Raw genomic sequence first — 15,360 nt, forward strand, 5'->3', positions numbered from 1 at the left:
TATACATTCATGCGTGGATTCACACATGCATGCGCACACCTACTTCACACTCACGTACATATGCATGCAGACTCATAAGCACATGCACACACTCACATGTGCACTTAGATACTCATACACTCACATAATCACACTCATGCACATTTACATGCGCTCCCACTCATGGGCTCACTTCCATAAATTTTACAATCATATTATACTCACATGCACACACGCTCTTACACACACACTCATGCATGCCCTTACACTCACAGACACATACACTCATACTTGCATACCTGCAGAGCTCCTCCTGCTCTGATGAGAGTTTCCTCCTTCAGCACCTGCCTCTTGGGGTTATGATCAAGGGAGATATGATTCAGACAGCACTAGTGCAGTGCCTGGCACGTAGTAGGGGCTGTGTCCATGCCCCTTCCTTCCCCTTCCCCTCCCCCTCCTCCAGGATCTCTCCCCTGGTAACTCCTCCTTGAGATCTCCCTGGTTTGTCCAGCTGGCTTATCTCCCCCCACCCATCCGGGCAGGGCCAGTGTCTTTGTTTCTCTCTTGACTTACTAGCAGAGTTTTGTGTGGAATGCACATGATGAACGTGTTAATTTGTTCCAACAGCATTCATCACTGGCTTATTAAACAACATCGGCACCCACGTTGACCCGATTCTTCTCATTCACCGAATTAAGGAAGGAATGGAGATTCCCAACTTGAGAGACTCCCTGGTGAAAATACTGCAGGACTACAACCTTCAAGTAAGTGGCCCCTCCCGGCCTAGAGAAAGCTGACTCCAGGCCGTCGCCTGGCTATCTGGTGAAATGCCCTTGTTGTCCATAAGGGTGGTGCCAGAGCTCTGGTCCAGTAAGTGATCTCTTCCTGACCCCTCGTGAATCATTCTTCCGTGTCCACAGGCGTCCTGTCCTGACCCCTCATGGCATGGAGGGGGCTCCGGGCCCACCTGGCACTGTCAGCCACGAGAGCTGCCGAGCTTTCAGTGAAGGTCGGGAGTGTGGGCCTGGGCACTAGCTACCCTTGCGGGGCTTAGGATGGACTGTCTGCGGCGTGCGGCCTGAGGCTCAGCGTCACTAACGATGCCGATGTCAGCACTTGAGTGTTGGGTTATTTTGTCTTTCCGAACTACAGAAACTCTTAGATGACGCGGCCTAATTCTGAGCCTGCCAGCATGACCTTGGGAAAGCCACTCCTTTGTCTGAGACACAGGGTAGCTCAGTGCAGTGTTCAAGGACTCTGTCATCTTGTCATCACACAGGCACCCTGAGGCCTTTCCACACCCTCCCTTCCCGAGTGACTTTTGTTCTTTACCTCTCACTGAGGATCTGCCCGCTTGGCCAAGGGCCTTCTCTGGTGGACTTACGGGATGCCCAAGTCCAAAAGTCAATAATTAACGTCATAGGAATAACATTCAGTGACGTGTGTAACGCCTGACAGTTGACAGAGCGCTCAATATCTGCTTCACCTCATTTGCTTCGTGAAGACTGTTCAGAGTCTCCATCAGTTAGCACTGAGAATTGTTTCTGTTCTGTTCTTCATTTCAAGTTTGTTTACTTTGGCCATAGGACAGGCCTTGGGGTAAGAAACATACTGGTGGGGGCAGCTGGGTGGTGCAGTGAATAGAGCACCGACTCTTGATTCAGGAGGACCCGAGTTCAAATCCGGCCTCAGACACATAACACTCACTAGCTGTGACTCTGGGCAAGTCACTTAGCCCCAACTGTCTCCAAAAAAAAAAGAGAGAGAGAGAGAAACAGAAATGTGCTGGTACTCCCCCTTTGAAGAAGAATTTCTGACACTGATGATTTGCCTCTGTTAGCCTTGACTCGATGTCAGGGGCAAGATTAGAGTATTCCCATTAATTCAGATTTTGCGACCATTCATCTTCCCCACTCAGCTATCAACATGCTGTTTATAAATTATCTCTTCAGTGGTTCTCCTCATCAGTATTTGGTTAGCTGTTAATTTTTATTACTGTAGTGGCTTCAAAAAACCCAAAAAACAAACCTTTTTCCTGTTTTACACTACTCTTCCTTCTCCCTGGGCAGGGGCAGATGTCCCCAACAGAACAAGAATTTCTTTCTCAGAAACAAAATCCTTAAGACTGAGAAAGGTGGAATTGTGAGAGAAGAGGTCGGTGCCAGTGAGAGTCGTGAGGCTCCCCGAGAGGGTGCAGAAGGCTCGGGCCCTTCCCCTTCGTAGCCCCAGGGATGGAGCTGGAGAAGGAAGAGGAGCCAGGGAAGGAAGCTGAGTGGAAGCGTCCCAGGGGATCTTGTCTCCGCCAGAGAAAGTGGGTGTGGCCAACTGTGCAGAGTGTTCCAGGTTCAGGAGGGCTGGAGAGGAGACCAGTGTGGCCTCCCCCATTACTGCAGCAGAACCCTGCACTTGGGCCAGTCTCCGCTTGCACGGTGTTCCCTCTTTGTCCGCACCCTTGGCCTCATGTTTCTGCCCTGCCTGGAATCTGGTTCTCCAGCCGTCATCTTCCCGCCAAGCTGGAGTTTCCCACTGTAGGGATGGGGGAGAGCACCCAGAAAGGCCGAGTGGACTTGAGCCTGGTCCCGAACCGGGTACTCGTGCCTTGCCGTAAATCGTGCTTTATTAGTAGCTCTCCCAAGCCCAAAGTCACAGGTTCTGTTGTGTGTAAATTGTTTACGGATTAATTTTTTATGGAATACTCCTGCATTAAAACAAATGTGGATTGATGGTGTTGTCAGAGAGAGAGAAAGGAAGAGAAATTCCATATAGCAAATTATCAGTGACTGCATTTTAAAATACCCTGCCAGAAAGGCAGCCCAGCCTCCACAGGCCGCTAGCGGTGCCAGGGGCACAGAGTGCTGGGCCTGGGGTCTGCCTGCCTTGGTTTCCTCAGTGGTAAAATGGGGATAATCTCAGTGCCCGCCTTCCAGGGCTGTGGTGAAGACCAAGTGAAATAGTGTTTGTAAAGGTCTTAACACAGTAGCCTGCACACAGGAGGTGCCGTGTGTAAGTACGTGTTCTTATCTGTTCTTTTCCCCCTCACCCTTGAAAGATATTCAGAAAAGCTTGCATTGCACGTTTTGTTTTAAAAATTTTTTTAAATGTATTTTGTTTCATTAACTATTTCCCAATAACATTTTTTTTAAATGTAACATTCATTTTTTAAATGTTTGACCTCCCTCCCTCCTGCTTCTCCCCCACCCCTTGAGAAGGCAGACAATATGATACGATTAGTCCTGTAAAGTCAAGCCAGACGTATTTGCATATTAGCCATGTTGCACAATGAAGCGCACACACAAACAAGGATAAAGAAGATGGTAAAGTCTGCTTCGCCCTGCATGCAGAATTCATCAGTCCCATCACTGGAGGGGGGCAGCATTTCTCGTCACAGTCCTTTGGAATCGTCCTGGACCATCGTCTTGATCAGGGCAGCCAAGTCTTTCACGGTCGATCATCATTACAGTGTTGCTCTTACCATGTACGGTGTTCTCCTGGTTTCTCAGTTCATGCAAGTCTTCCAGGGTTTTCTGACTCCATCTCCCTTGTCATTTCTTATAGCACAGGAGCTTAATCACATCCAGAGTGCTGAGTTATCTAGTCCAGAAGGGGCAAGTGCCTAGAAATCTCCCCACACTGTGGCGATGCTGAGCAGGCAGAGGTCTGGAGGGACGGTTGGTCCATTGTGGGGCTTGTCACAAAGGAAAGGAGACATGCTCGGAGGATGCCAAAGAGAATCCTCCTGACTGGTGCAGTTTGTGTGGGGGCATTGACTTAGGAGGGGGCCTCTCTGTGCCGGTCTGTGAAGAGAGATCTTGGGCGTTGGCAGATTTCCATGGAGGGAATGTTCTGTCTTGGTTCTGGTGTGGACAATTGGCCCTTGGAAGGGATGCCTGATTTTATGGTGTCAGAAACATCTGAAGTCCTGCAGGGAGACCTTGCAGTGTGTCCTGGAAACCGATACCTGTTTCTTGGAAGACTCTCTTCTTAGTAGATAAAGATCTTCTCAGGGTTGAGTAGAGAAGCTAGCCAGGGAGGATTGGCTTGGGAGGGCCCCTACAGGGATGCTGGGGACAGTGCATTGAATAAGACAAAAAAGGGCCTGCAGCCCCTCTGGGGATTTGCCCACGGCCGTGGAAATTGGTCTCTGTGCATTTCCCCAGACGCCCAAAAGGACCGAGCAAAACCCGTAACTAGGCGTGGATGCAGCTCATCTTTGGCTGGGGCTCTTTGCCAGTGAGATCGGCTTCACGTGCCTGCAGCCAGACCGGAGGCAGAGCACCCCTGACCACCAGCACAGCATCTTCTGAATGCCAGACATTTCCTTGGTCATAATTAAAAGTGATTCAGCATTTAAAAAGGAATTGTTTCTGGGCTAAGCAGCAATGAGAAGCCATGTGGTAGAGCAGGCAGGGGACTGGCCTCTCTGCCCAGAAGACCTGGGTTCAAATTCTTTCTTGTCTACAGAAGTTGCCAGTGCTCTTAGCATTCTAGAACGTTGGGCCCAATTCCATAAGCTTAAATCCAACAAAGGTAAGTGACAAGTCTTACCCTTGGATTCACAGTGTCAGCTTCACAAACACAAGATAGGGGACCCAAGCAAGACATCAGTTCCACCAGAAAAGACGTGAGGGTTTTCCCACACTCCAGCCTCAGTATGAGGCAACGATGTGATGTGGTCGCCCCACAGCCAACTCAGCCTTCCCCTGTGTGAAGAGAGGGACGGTGACCAGAACGAGGGAGGAACAAGGCCCCCTGTGGTCAGACCACCCGCTCAGGACTGTGTGCGGCTCTGGGCACCACAGGATCTCTGGAGGAAGATTGAAGAGGGGAAAACACCGAGAGGAGAGCTGCCAGGATGGTGGAGAGGCTCGTGATCTGGCCGTGGGAGATGCCGATGAAGAAACCATGGGGGGGGCATGTGGAGGGGCAGGTTCTCTGTCTTCAGGCATCTGGAGGGCTCCACGAACAAAGGGGCCTCGGCTGATTCTAGGCGGCCCCCGAGGGCAGGAAGAGGAGCCGTGAGCAGATGGTCAGGGGCAGATCTAGAGTGAAGTAGGCTCTGCTCCAGGGGGATCTGAGCCAACACTGGGTGGCTGCTTGGGTCGCAGAGAGCATTCGTGTTCAGCAGGGGCCTAGGCCCACATACTCTGAAATTCTCTGATTCTGTGATAAAGATGATGTTAGTGCTGCTTCACGATGAGCCAGGCAGATGGGCTGATGAGGCTGAAAAACGGAGAGGAGATGGACAACGAGGCAGCATGGAGTAATGGAAAGAGCCGGGGTCTGGGCTCCTCCATGGGCCTTGGCTTCCATGTCTGTAAAACGAGAGTGTTGGGCCAGACGTGCCGGGCTGGCTCGACCCCTTATCCTCACGTTCTCCTCCAGGAGTTTATTCTCTGTAAAGATGTCAGAACCATGAAGCGCGCTCCTCCTACAAGGAGCCTCCCAGGCTTGTCAGTATTCCCCAAATAAATACCAGCACAGAATCAATCTTTGTGGTAACACTGATGACCAATATTAGGTGAGGCAGAAAGGGGAGACGTATATGCACAGGAAGGGGTCATCCCCATCATGCCCTGCACGGAGTCCAAAGGGAAGAGGGCTTCCTGAATATTAGTGATGTCCCCCAGTCCCAGAGTATGTTTATTTATAGGGCTTCCTCTGTGTGTTCTGTGACTCTTCTAGTGAGGTTGGCCTAATAATTCTGAGAGTAAACAACATGCATGTAAGATGCTTGTTATCTGCTCCCTGACCCACAGATTGCCCTTGTTCACTCTGGAATTCTGCTGGTGATGCTGCATGGTTACAAGTCATAGCACAATGCAGCCGGCCAATTATCCTTGTTATGGGTGACCCAAAGGGCAGGGAAGAAAAATGCAGCAAGGAGAATTTCTCCAGGATGTATCCAATGAAGATTATGCCCAGCAAAGAGCAGAAGGAATGTAATCCACAAAACACAGGATCAGGAAAAAGAGATGGGCTGGCCACACTGGGAGATGGAGGGACAAAGAGACGGCAGCCTGAGTACTCACTGGTGCCCACCATGTGGGAGGAGATCTGGAGGAAGGAAGGACTCTCACTCATTGGAGGGTTTGTGGGAGAGGAGGGCAGTTACCCTGGTTGAGGCGATAGCAATTAGCTGTGGGTGTCGCTGAGAGAAGAGTGTCCATGGAGCGTGATCAGAGTCCCAACCCCCAAAGTGGTGAAGTGATGACGTTTGATGGTGTCTGCCTTTGCTTGACCTTGTGAAGACAGAAAGTGGAATACAGAGCAGTCGTGAAGGAAAGCAGTGAGATGCTCCTGGTGGCTCAGCCCCATTCAACGTGCACTTGCTGTTGGGACCTCTGACGTGCCAGGCATCGGTCATAGAGAACAAGACAGAAAAGCAGAGCAGCCCCTGCCCTCAGGAAACTTGTCTTCTTCCGGGAGATGTAACATGCACAAATAAGTATGGAACAAGGAAAACGAAGTGGGGCATCCCTTCATCACCTGAGGAAGACAGAGACTCCGGGAGGAGGGAATAAGGGGGCACTGTCATTCCGGACCACAAAAATGGTCTGTGCAGGAAAGTGTAGACGAAGATGTCGTGGAGATTGCCAAGGGAGGGCGCCATCATGTGAGGATAGAGGGAGAGCTGGGAGGGATCGTTAAGGCCACGGAGGCCAACCCATCATCAGATGACAAAAGTGATCCCTGGAAGGGAAAGCTTTTTCTGTTTCCAAGTCCAATTTCCAGCATGGCTGGAACATGGAGGGTTTTGGCTAGACTGTAGAGAAACTGAAATGCTTTGGACAAGCCTTTGATGTTCATCCTGAGAGGCATCCGAGCAGGTAGGTGGTATGGCTGGGCCCGTACTTCAGGAATGTTATTTGGCAGCTTGGTAGGGTAGAGAGGGCAGACTGGAAGGAGGGGGACTGATTAGGAGGCGGTTCAGATAGTCCAGGCAAGAGGTGAAAAGGCCCTGACCTCTCCAGAGTCGTGACCAGGTGAATGGAGAGAAAGGGATGGATGTGAGGGGTGTTGTGGAGGTAGGATTGGCATGTCTTGGGTGGATTGGCTCTGACGACGTAAAGGAGAGGGAAGATCCCAGGATGGTGGGGAAGTGAGCTTAGCAGAAACGGGCAGGTTTGGATAAGGGAAGGGGAAGCAAGAAGCTCCATCAACCCATCAGTTTTCAGAGGAGATTTTGGAGTCAGAGGCACAGTGTTTTGGTTACATTCGTTGGGGTGTGTTAAATGCATACATCACAACCCCCTGTGGCACAGAAGAGCAAGCCCGGCCTTGGCATCAGAAGCCCTAGAAAGTCCCATCGGCCATTGACCTGCAGTGGGACTTTGTGCAAATCAGTTCGGTTCTTCTGTCTCTAAAATGGTTAATGATGTTTGCATGCTTTGCGAAACCAAAGCATGATGGGAACGTGAGTGAAAATGACCTCTGGGTGAGTGCATTAGGAAAGAGAGACCCTTAGGTGGAATAATGGACACATAACATGGAGGCTTCTCCCAGGGTCCTTGTAAGAATCCCATGAGGTCGTTTGGACTTTATGGACGATCAGTCATGTCTTCCCAGAAGGTTGGCTTCTGGGGTCCCCTCCAGCTCGAGAGCCGAGACCTTCTCTATGAGTCTGTGAAGGCTCTGGAAATGGTACCTGCTGAGATCTCCCAGCAGAAGAGAATGCATCTCTAAGCCTCCCCTAGCACCAGATCCTCCTCTATCCCACTGATGTGCTCGCTGCCACTTGGACAGAGGCTGTGGTGAGAGCTCTTAGGGTACTGGACCCCAATCTAGTGGTCACCTGGATGATATCTGCCTAGATGATTGATGACAGTATCAGACAAGATAGGACAAAACTTCTCATTAAAATTAGGGTCAATTCTGCCTACTGCTCCCACTCAGCACAGGGTCTTTGTCCGAGTGATAGCACATCAGAGGTTGGAGGAGGGGTTAACCCAAGGTCCAGTGTTTTCAAAGGACACAGAAGGATGGCAGAGCACCCAGTCACTGAGTTTCTAGATGACCACACATTTGAGCAGGAGGTGGGTAGGAGAGGGAGAGTTGGCCCAGGTTTCTGAGAACAGGTTAAATGGTTTAAGATGAGCTGGTAAAGCAGAGGCAGTCAAAAGGAAGTATGAAATTCAGGAAGAAAAGATGGTGGATCAGCCCACACTGCTTCCTCCTGCTCACCCTCTGCCTTTACTGTCCGGGGGAATATTTAGTAGCAAGTTCTTCGGGTCTGTTGTCATGACGTACATACCATGGCAACGAAACCAATGCCTGAATAATATGATATTGACTTGTAATCGTTCCCTATTGTCTTTCTTGAAATTGTCCTTCCTTTGATTTTCTTATATCGTTACTTGGCCATATGCACTCAATGGGTGTTTTACACCACTGGTTTTACCAGATTATCTCATAAACCTGCCTGATACCAGAATGAAAGGTGAAATCTGCCTGATAGGTACCTGAGGTTTTGATTATATTAAGAAGGGCATGAAAGGTGCTCCATTTGTGACATTTATGGCTTTTCATTCCCATGGATGCTTGTTTCTGCATAGAGTTCCTTTCCCCAGTAACAAAACTGTGATTGCTACACTTTTATCAGAGGGCTGCGCTACCCAGCATCTTTTTAGAAAGGTGAGAGCCTGCTGAACAGATGATTCTGTCTCTGTGTGTATTTTTCTTTCCTGTTTCATCTTTCACATTGAGAAATCTTGAATTTTCCATTTACCTGAGCTCTCCTATGGCTCATTCTGATTTTTGCTATTTCCTTTCAATCTATTCAGATCTTCCCCTTGGTTACCTTCTTCTTGTGAACCAATTATCAGCTCATCTAATTCATCTCACATTCAAATGAGCTGAATTTTTTAAACTCCTTGTTCTACACAGGCCCTCAGAACTTCACTATCGTATGGTTCGTGGCTCAGTCGCCCATTCAGAATGAGGCACCAGCTCTTTGTGAAGTTTTGTACTGGGCAGACTGACCTATTTTTGTGTTCTTGGGTTGGGAATCACAGAATTTCAGATTTTGAAGCAACCTCGGAGATTGTTTAGTGACTTCCCTGACGGAGGAAATCCAGCCTCCCCTTGGAACCCGCCAGCGATGGGGAGCCCCCTACCTTCCAAGCTATCCCATTCCACTCTTGGACAGGTTAGGCAGTTGGGCCTTTCTTTAAGCCACAATCCTTTTCTAGGGTCAGACAGAGCAGATCTGATTGTGTGTCCACACAATATACTAAGACAACTGGCACGTGCCTCCTAACCAGACCAGACATCCATAGTTTCTTCAGTTCCATGTGTTCACGCCTCACACTAATACATTTTTGAAATAGGTTTTCAAGGACTTCTCCAAAGTTAATTTTATCAGTATTCCTCTTATGTTCTTACGTGACTCTTTTTGTGACATTACTCTTTTTTCTTTCCTCCATATTCCCCTGGATGGAATGTGTATGTCTCTGGATGGAGTCATAATTCCTTTTTAGAAAAATCCTTTCAGTCCTTTTCTAAGTAGGTTCTGTAGAGGCCTGAGGACCAAAGACCTTCAGAACTGGTCACATGGTAGAGAAGTGATGCCTGTTCTTTCTCACAGTGCTAGAGCCAGGCAAGGCCCCTCTCCTGGACGCCTTCTCTGCCAGATTCTGCTTTGAGGTCTTCAGCAAAAGAAACGTGGCTGTGCTGGTCCGTTCAGAAGAGGCTGTAGCAGTGATTGTGCTATCGCCTAAGTCCTGGGAAAGGCAGTGGTGGTTTGGGGCTCTGTGGGGTTCAGAGGGGGCACTGGACAGAGGTGCACCTCCACCCTGAGGGTCTCCCCCTCATTGCCCAGGGTGGGTGGGGTGAAGACGAGGGGAGGGAGGGAGAGCGGGCTTGCCTCTGTCATTGGGATGGCCCATGTCCCTGCCAACGGGCGTTCTTAGCTACAGAGTGTGCCTGGCGAGTGGTTCCTAGATCAAGGAGCAGAGCACGTCTGCACGAACTCCTGGGAGCCTAGAGCTGCGGAGCCCTGGCTCTCGAGGGCCTCAGCCCAATGATACACATTCAGAAGATGTAGGGGAGGCAGCTGCTGGGCCATGGGTGGGCGGCGACTGACTCGGGGACCTTGGTTTGGGCTGCTCCTGCTCTGTCTTTGCGTGTCAGCACTGCTCGACCGCTGAAGATATGGAGCGGTGAAGGTCCTCACCCAGGGGCGCCCATCCAGGTGTCGGAGGTAGGACCCGAGGCTGCTCTCTGCAGACCATGTCCTCGTGCCCCTTGTGCAGGCACCCCTGCAGGGCGGATTTTAACCTCATTTCGTATGCTGCGTTCCAGGCCCAGGTGGCATTTGCTCTGGGAACATTAGCATGAACCTGGGGCAGGTGGTGGCTTCCTGAGCCTGGCCTTCCGAGCCTCCATGAGAGCCTTGAGGCCAGGCCAGGTTATGTCTGGGCAGCCCCGGGCAGTCCAGACTGGCCTCCTGGGGACTTCTCGAGAGTCTGCTCTGACTAAATCAAAGAGGAGAAGAGGGACCAGGCCTTCCGTAAAGAGGAAATGGATGGGAACTAAAGGCGGGCTCGTTCCTCTGAGGGAAAGGAAAGATGTTGTTGTCGTGACAAAGGCAGGTGTGGACAATCGGCGTCAGCTCCCGCATCTTTTAATGACTTGTCTTTTTAAACGTCCTCACCAGGTCCAGCTGCCACAGTCACGCCACGTTGTCAGCGTCAAAGGCAGAGTCACCACTGTGTGAAGAGGGCCTGACGGCATGTCCACACCCTCTCTTTACTCCCTTTGACCAGTTTTTTCTTCCTCGTCCTCTCCTCCCTCCTTCAGACAGAGACTCCTAAAGTAGAAGAGGGGAGACCTTGTTTAATCCCACTTCTTCTGTGTTTCTTGCGGCCTGGAGCCTTTCGGCAGTGCAGATGGTTTTGGTTTCAAGCGTTTTCTTTCCTGCAGCTTTGGTGGCAGCTGAGGACAAGGCAGGGCCTGCAGTGGGAGGGAGTTAGAGGGAGCTGCTGGGTCCCCTGGATGGCAGCTTGGGGGGCGAGGCTGGAGATGAGTAGGGGGTCGAGTCCTGGGGGGCAGTGGTTTGACCCGCCTGGCACGCAGAGCCGTCCCTCTCCCCCTCAGGGCACTGGCCCTCCTGCTGGCACTCAGTAGGCGTTCTAAGTGCATTGGAAGAACAAAATTCTCCTTTTCCAAATACTGGGGGGCCCAAGCATGCACCATCCTAGAATTCCCATCTACAGCTGGATCGATCTGATGTGATCAGTACTAGGGAGCCCCTGGTGGCGGTGGAGGAAGCTAGGCACCATGCTGGGCATGGGAAAGTCACTGTGGCCCTGGTCTGCGAGGGTGGCCAGCAGGCTCCTTGGCAGTCCCCCCCCGGCCACGCACGCAGCTTTCTCTTCTTAGATTTCTGACAAGTGGACATTTGTCACTGTGTCCCCCAGATTCTTCTTCGCGAAGGCTGCAAGAAGATCCTGGTGGCCGACTCTTTGTCCCTCCTGAAGAAAATGCACCGCACGCAGATGAAAGGCATCCTGGTCGATGGTGAGTGAGCCTAGTCCTGGCATGGGAGCCGCCGCCTCCGGGCAGGGCAGCCAGGGGAGGACGCTAACTCTCTCTGTTTCCTTGCAGAAGAAAACATCTGTGAGTCCTGTCTCTCCCCTGTTCTTCCTTCAGGTAAGAAGCTCCAGGAAAAGAGAGGGGGGCTTTCTTGGGGGAGAGATTGGGGGATGCTGCCTCCCAGCTTGGGCCATGTGGGTGTCTCCCCATCGGCAGGTCCTGGAGTTGGGAAGACCTGGGTCCAAAGCCCACCTCAGACACTTACTAGCTGGGCGAGTCACTTACTCCTGGGGCCTCCATTTCTTCATCTGTAAGATGGGGGAATAATAACAGCACCGACCTCCCGGGTTTATTGGGAGGGTGAAACGAGGAAGCACACGCAGCCCTCTGCAAACCTCACGGCTCAGTCCAAATGCTCAATGAATATAGTGTGCACATGGCTTAAAGAAGTGTCCCGGGCACCTCCAACCTACCTGGGGGAGAGTTGTTAGTAAGAAAGTATTATGTGCCACGGGGTAATTCTGGTAAAATCCTGTCCCACAGTACTGCGCTGCCTTCTGAATCTGTGCCCTGGCAGGTCCCCTTCTGTGCCCCCACCCCCCTCCTCATCCCTCAGCCCCCCAAGTGCTGGGCACTCTCCTGCTCCCCCTCCCTCTCAGGTCTTCACCTCCTCTCACCTGGAGTAGGGCAGCCCCAGGTCTCGCTTCAGATGCGAGGGGGCTCCCACCCTGCTGAGGACCAGAGCCCCAAGGCTCTTGGTCGGCTGTTGTTCAAGGCACCCGTCCCTGCAGTGTGGGCCTGTGGGGTCAGCCATGAATGATTCTTAAAGCAGGGCTGGAGACCTGGGGCAGATTTCAGGGGCGTGGATGGGGAAAAAAATCATGTCTTTATTTTCAGTTCCCCTTGGTTTTCTTTGTAATCTTGTGGATTTTATTTTGTGCATTTAAAAATTTTTTTTTCTCTGAGAAAAGGTCCATAGGCTTCACAAAATTGCCAGAGGGCCCATGACATAGAGAAGGCCAGGACCCCCTGGGCTAAGGGTTGCAATGGCCCTGGAGGACTTCACTGGGAGCAAGGTGGGGAAGCGGCAGAGAGGCCTGGTGTCCGGAACACTGCTCCACCTTTGGAGCCATCCCGGCACGGCGCGAGCAGTCTCCCGAGGTGCTGGGCTCCCTCACTTTGTGACCTCCAGACAGAGGCCGGATCACCCTCTGACAGGGGCTTCCTGGCCGAGGCCTCCTCTGGAATAGCTAGGCTCTGAAGAAGCTGTGAATGAGCCCGGGGCCTGGGATGGGCATCTGAGCCCATGCGTGGGGCCTTGCAGAGGCCCAGGGATGTCCCTCCAGGGGCGTCTCCAGACCTCCTTAGTCTGTGCTGCTGGGTTGGCTCCGAAGGAGGGATCCAGTGGGACCCGTCGCTGCTCCTCAGTGGCAGGAGGTGGGCTGAAGGCCCCACAGCCGGCTCCTCAGTTTTGTTTCTCCCCCAAACAGATGCAGCGAAGCCCTTCAGTGTGGTCGTCTTCCACTGTCGACACATGTTCCACAAAGAGTGTCTGCCCGTCCCCAGCATGGTGAGCTGTGGTTGGGCAGCGGGGTGGGAGGAACGGCGGTCATGGGCACTGCTCAGAGCCGGGAAGGGAGCGGCTGCAGGGACCCCCTCTGCTCTTCCTCATGCCCCGTGATACTGGGGAGTTTTCAGTACGCATGTGTGTAAGAGAGAAGGGGCAGGGGGGCATCGTGGCTTAGTCAATAGGGTGTCAGGCCTAGGTTCAGATCTCATGGGACTCTGTGACCCTTGAACTTCTTGGGGACTCAGTTTCCTTGTTTGTAAAATGAGAGACTTGGGCTAGGCGGTCACTAAGGTTCCTTCCATCACTGAATCCGCAGTCTGACATGGAGTGGGTGAGGGAGCTGCCTTCCCTGACGCACAGGCTGACATGTCTGCCACTCGGCTGTTCTGAGAAGCAATGATTCCGCCCATGTGGGTGCTCCCTGCACTGACATGGATGAGCCACTCTTCTGTGATGTAGAATCTGGAAAGAATGGACTGATTAGGGCACTGAGGGACTGGGGGCAGGCATCCTGCCCAGGGGCATACGGTCAGCAGGCCTCACAAATAGGAAGGGAGTGGATAGAGCAGCAGCCCTGGAGGCAGGAGGACCTGAGTTCAAATCCAGCCTCAGACATATGATACTCGCTAGCTTTGTGACTCTGGGCAAGTCACTTAACCCCAGTCACCTCAACAAAAACAAAAAATCCAAAACCCAAATAGGAAGTGAGCACAGGCCTTCCCACCTCCAGGATCTGCCCCTGGATCATAGCCAGGCTGCTTCTCGTGCAAGTCATGCCCATGGAGACTGGTCACATATGCTGTGCCCACCTGCATGCATATACATGTGTACACATATGCATGCATATGTACACACACACACTTGCGTGTACATATCTATTTCTTCTGTCTTGTTAGTGATTCATTTTTCTCCACTAAATTGCTCATCAAAAACACGCCAGTTGGAACAAGAGTAATTTCAAAGATAAGCAGATGTAATCAAGAAAACAGGAAACGTTATCCCGTGCTCCATGGGAGGGGGATTAAGTTATTTCCCATGTTTTTATATGGATTCGTTTCTTCCATTGTGTTTTCAGAATTCTGCTGGACAGTTCTGCAACATCTGCAGTGCTAAGAACCGGGGACCGGGCAGCACAGTCTTGGAGATGAAGAAGTAGCCGGCTTTCCCCGCCATCCCGGGCTGCCCAGCCCCTTCTGCCTCCTTGTTTTGCAACAACAAAGGCTTTTGGCTGAGAGATTTCTATATATATTTATGTTGTCCTCTCTCTCTGCCCCCCCCAAAAAAAAACAAAAAACAAAAATGATTCCAAATTCTAACCTCTGGGCTGGAGCTTTTTCTTTTTACTTCAGAAAAGAGTTTGTCCCTTACACATTGCCCTTGGTGCAACCTTTATTCAGTAATGAAAACAAAAGCCAAAGAGGAAAATGGAGTCCTTAAGCACCTAAGAGAACTCCCCAGCAGTAAGTGGCTGTCCTCGAGATAACTCCCGGGCCTCTGCGGACACAGCGACAGAGGTCTGTGGTGAGCTCTTCCGCCTGTACTGACCTTTCATATGGCAAGGTCTTCCTGAGAGTTGGGAGGCCTCACACACTTCCATTCGTGTCCCTGCCTCCCCCCACATGCATGTGCATGCACGCGTGTGTGCGCGCACACACACACACACACACACACACACACACATTCCCACAGTTCAGAGGAGGAGTATGGCTTTAGGCTGTTTTCTCACCAAGCTAGATCAAAGCCTCTCTGGGTCCCACTAGAGGATTTTCTAGAGTAGCTGTGTTCAGCCTTTGGCCAGGCTGGTGAGGAGCCCTTCCAGATTTAGGCAAGGCCTTGGAGGACGGCTATGCAGGCCACCATCAGTCCGTCCTCGTCCCTTTCCCCAGTTGGGAGGCCCTGACAGACCCTGGGCTTCACCAGCCAGGCCTTCTCCTTGGTGAGTGTTGAACGTAGCACAAGAACCCCAGTGTACCTGGCTGTCACTCTTAGAGATGCAGTGAGAGCTAACCCTTGTACAGCAGGGTTTGACCCCATCTCATTTCTCCAGCATTTCACAGTATGTAAAAATCCTCTCTCCAAATCACCCAGGGAAGGTTGTTGTGCAGATACCACCCTCCCCACAGGAGTGGGGTCATTTTCCCAGTCACACACTTGAGTTAGAGCCAGGATTATCTCATCAGGGCCTCGCAGCTTTCTTAGGATGGAGGCAGTGTCAGGTTCATCCCATTTTACACGGAGGAAATTGAGGTAGTGCCGCTGTATGCCTGAGCAGTGGTGGA

The 15,360-nt window shown here is 51.5% G+C and overlaps 1 protein-coding gene across 2 annotated transcripts in view; it reads left to right on the forward strand.

Moving 5' to 3' along the window:
* VPS41 (VPS41 subunit of HOPS complex) overlaps positions 1-14,397 on the forward strand; it is a 183,511-nt gene extending 169,114 nt beyond the window's left edge. For both annotated transcript variants that reach the window (XM_020964498.2, XM_078152047.1), the window contains 5 exons: positions 607-743; positions 11,397-11,496; positions 11,584-11,628; positions 13,002-13,081; positions 14,157-14,397. In XM_020964498.2, coding sequence (XP_020820157.1) covers positions 607-743; positions 11,397-11,496; positions 11,584-11,628; positions 13,002-13,081; positions 14,157-14,237 — 443 coding nt within the window. In that variant the 3' untranslated portion in view covers positions 14,238-14,397. The remainder of the gene's footprint in view (positions 1-606; positions 744-11,396; positions 11,497-11,583; positions 11,629-13,001; positions 13,082-14,156) is intronic.
* Positions 14,398-15,360: the final 963 nt, after the last annotated feature.

This window comes from Phascolarctos cinereus, unplaced genomic scaffold (assembly GCF_003287225.1).
Source record: "Phascolarctos cinereus isolate Bilbo 61053 unplaced genomic scaffold, phaCin_HiC Scaffold_4;HRSCAF=312, whole genome shotgun sequence".
In the NCBI taxonomy this organism is placed as follows: domain Eukaryota; kingdom Metazoa; phylum Chordata; class Mammalia; order Diprotodontia; family Phascolarctidae; genus Phascolarctos; species Phascolarctos cinereus.